The 1,358-nt window shown below is 56.8% G+C and overlaps 1 protein-coding gene across 1 annotated transcript in view; it reads left to right on the top strand.

Annotated features, from left to right (window-relative positions):
- Positions 1-234: 234 nt before the first annotated feature.
- Positions 235-1,358, top strand: part of LOC107122231 (sodium/potassium-transporting ATPase subunit alpha-3-like) — a gene marked incomplete at its 3' end in the record, with an annotated part of 39,888 nt that continues 38,764 nt past the window's right edge. Inside the window, 1 exon segment of the mRNA XM_015425267.1 lies at positions 235-356. Coding sequence (XP_015280753.1) covers positions 351-356 — 6 coding nt within the window.

Below are 1,358 nucleotides of genomic sequence, written 5' to 3'. Positions count from 1 at the left end.
TGCAGTAAAAGGGGAGAGGCTGACTGGTGGGTTGGCGTGGGGGGGGGAGCCGCTCCTGATTGGCTGTTGCGCCCTCTCTGGCTCAGACAGCAGAGCCGGGAGTCTGCTGGGCTCCGTCCTTCCGCGCCTAGCAGCCCTGGGTACAGTATCCCTGGCTGGGGGCGCAGGCGGCTCCCTTCACTCCCCTCTGTCTGTCTTGTTCTCTCTCTCTCTCTCTCTCTCGCTTTCTCTCTCTCACACTCTCTCTTTCCCCTTCTGTCCATCCACCCACCCACCTGTTTGCCTGCCTGCCAGCCAGACGTCCTCTGGAGAGCCTCGATCATCCAGGCTGAGACGGAAAAGCCACCAAGATGGGGGTAGGTACCACACCATCTCTCTCTCTCTCTCTCTCTCTCTCTCTCTCTCTCTCTCTCTCTCTGTCTGTCTCTGTCTCTGTCTCTGTCTCTGTCTCTGTCTCTGTCTCTGTGCATGCATGTACAAAATGGCTCTTTCGACATCCCCACATCCGTCTCCACTTGGCTGTCCCTTCGATTCCAGATTGTGCCTTGACATCCATGTGTCCTTGTGCCGCATATGTGCGTCTGGCAATGCCGCCATGTCTGCCCCCCCCGTATGCGTGCCTGGGATCGCATGTGCGGGAGAGAGCATTGGTCGGCACATGTATGTGCTCTTTTTTTTTTTTGGCCATTCCTGTGTCTGCACATCTCTCTCTCTCTCTCTCTCTCTCTCTCTCTCTCTCTGCCCCGTGGTACCTACCCTGCTGCATATAGGAAATCTGCCTGCCTGCAAAATCACAGACACGTCCCACCCCTGCGCCGAGAGAGACACGTGTCGGCGTTTCCGTGTGCCCCACGGCGCCCGTGTGAATCCTTCCTAACCCTGCATGTTGGGGGATACGTCTGTCGGCATGTGGCTCTCCCGTCTGTCTGCGGCTTGTGACACGGATCTATAGATGCCTGCGCATGGCGTGCCACCGAGGCACTGGTGCCCGTATGTGGCACCCTCCCCCCCCCAACCCATCCAGTAACCTTCCTTTCCCCTCTAACTATTCCTTATGCCCAGGAAATTTAACCTCTTCCCCTTGGGTGGGTGGGTGGGTGGGTACGGGTGCTTCCTAGACCTGCCTAATTTTGCCCCCCGAGTCGCCCTCTCCCCCTAGTCTCGCAATCTCCCTTTCTCGATGCTCGGGACATATTTTTAGCTAGCCACAGATAACGCCTTATTGCACTTTATGTGCCGTTCTGGGAACCACAGCCACAGGATGCGGGCATATATCTACACAGTGGATTGCGTTTTCCGTAGCGCGTTGATGTGAAATATGGATTTAAGGACTGAGACATCCCCCCCCCCCCCTAAAG

The sequence above is a fragment of the Gekko japonicus genome, unplaced genomic scaffold (genome assembly GCF_001447785.1).
Source record: "Gekko japonicus isolate JY-2015 unplaced genomic scaffold, Gekko_japonicus_V1.1 scaffold3934, whole genome shotgun sequence".
Lineage (NCBI taxonomy): Eukaryota > Metazoa > Chordata > Lepidosauria > Squamata > Gekkonidae > Gekko > Gekko japonicus.
Note: the sequence above shows the minus strand (reverse complement) of the source record. Positions and strands in the feature narration are given on the sequence as shown.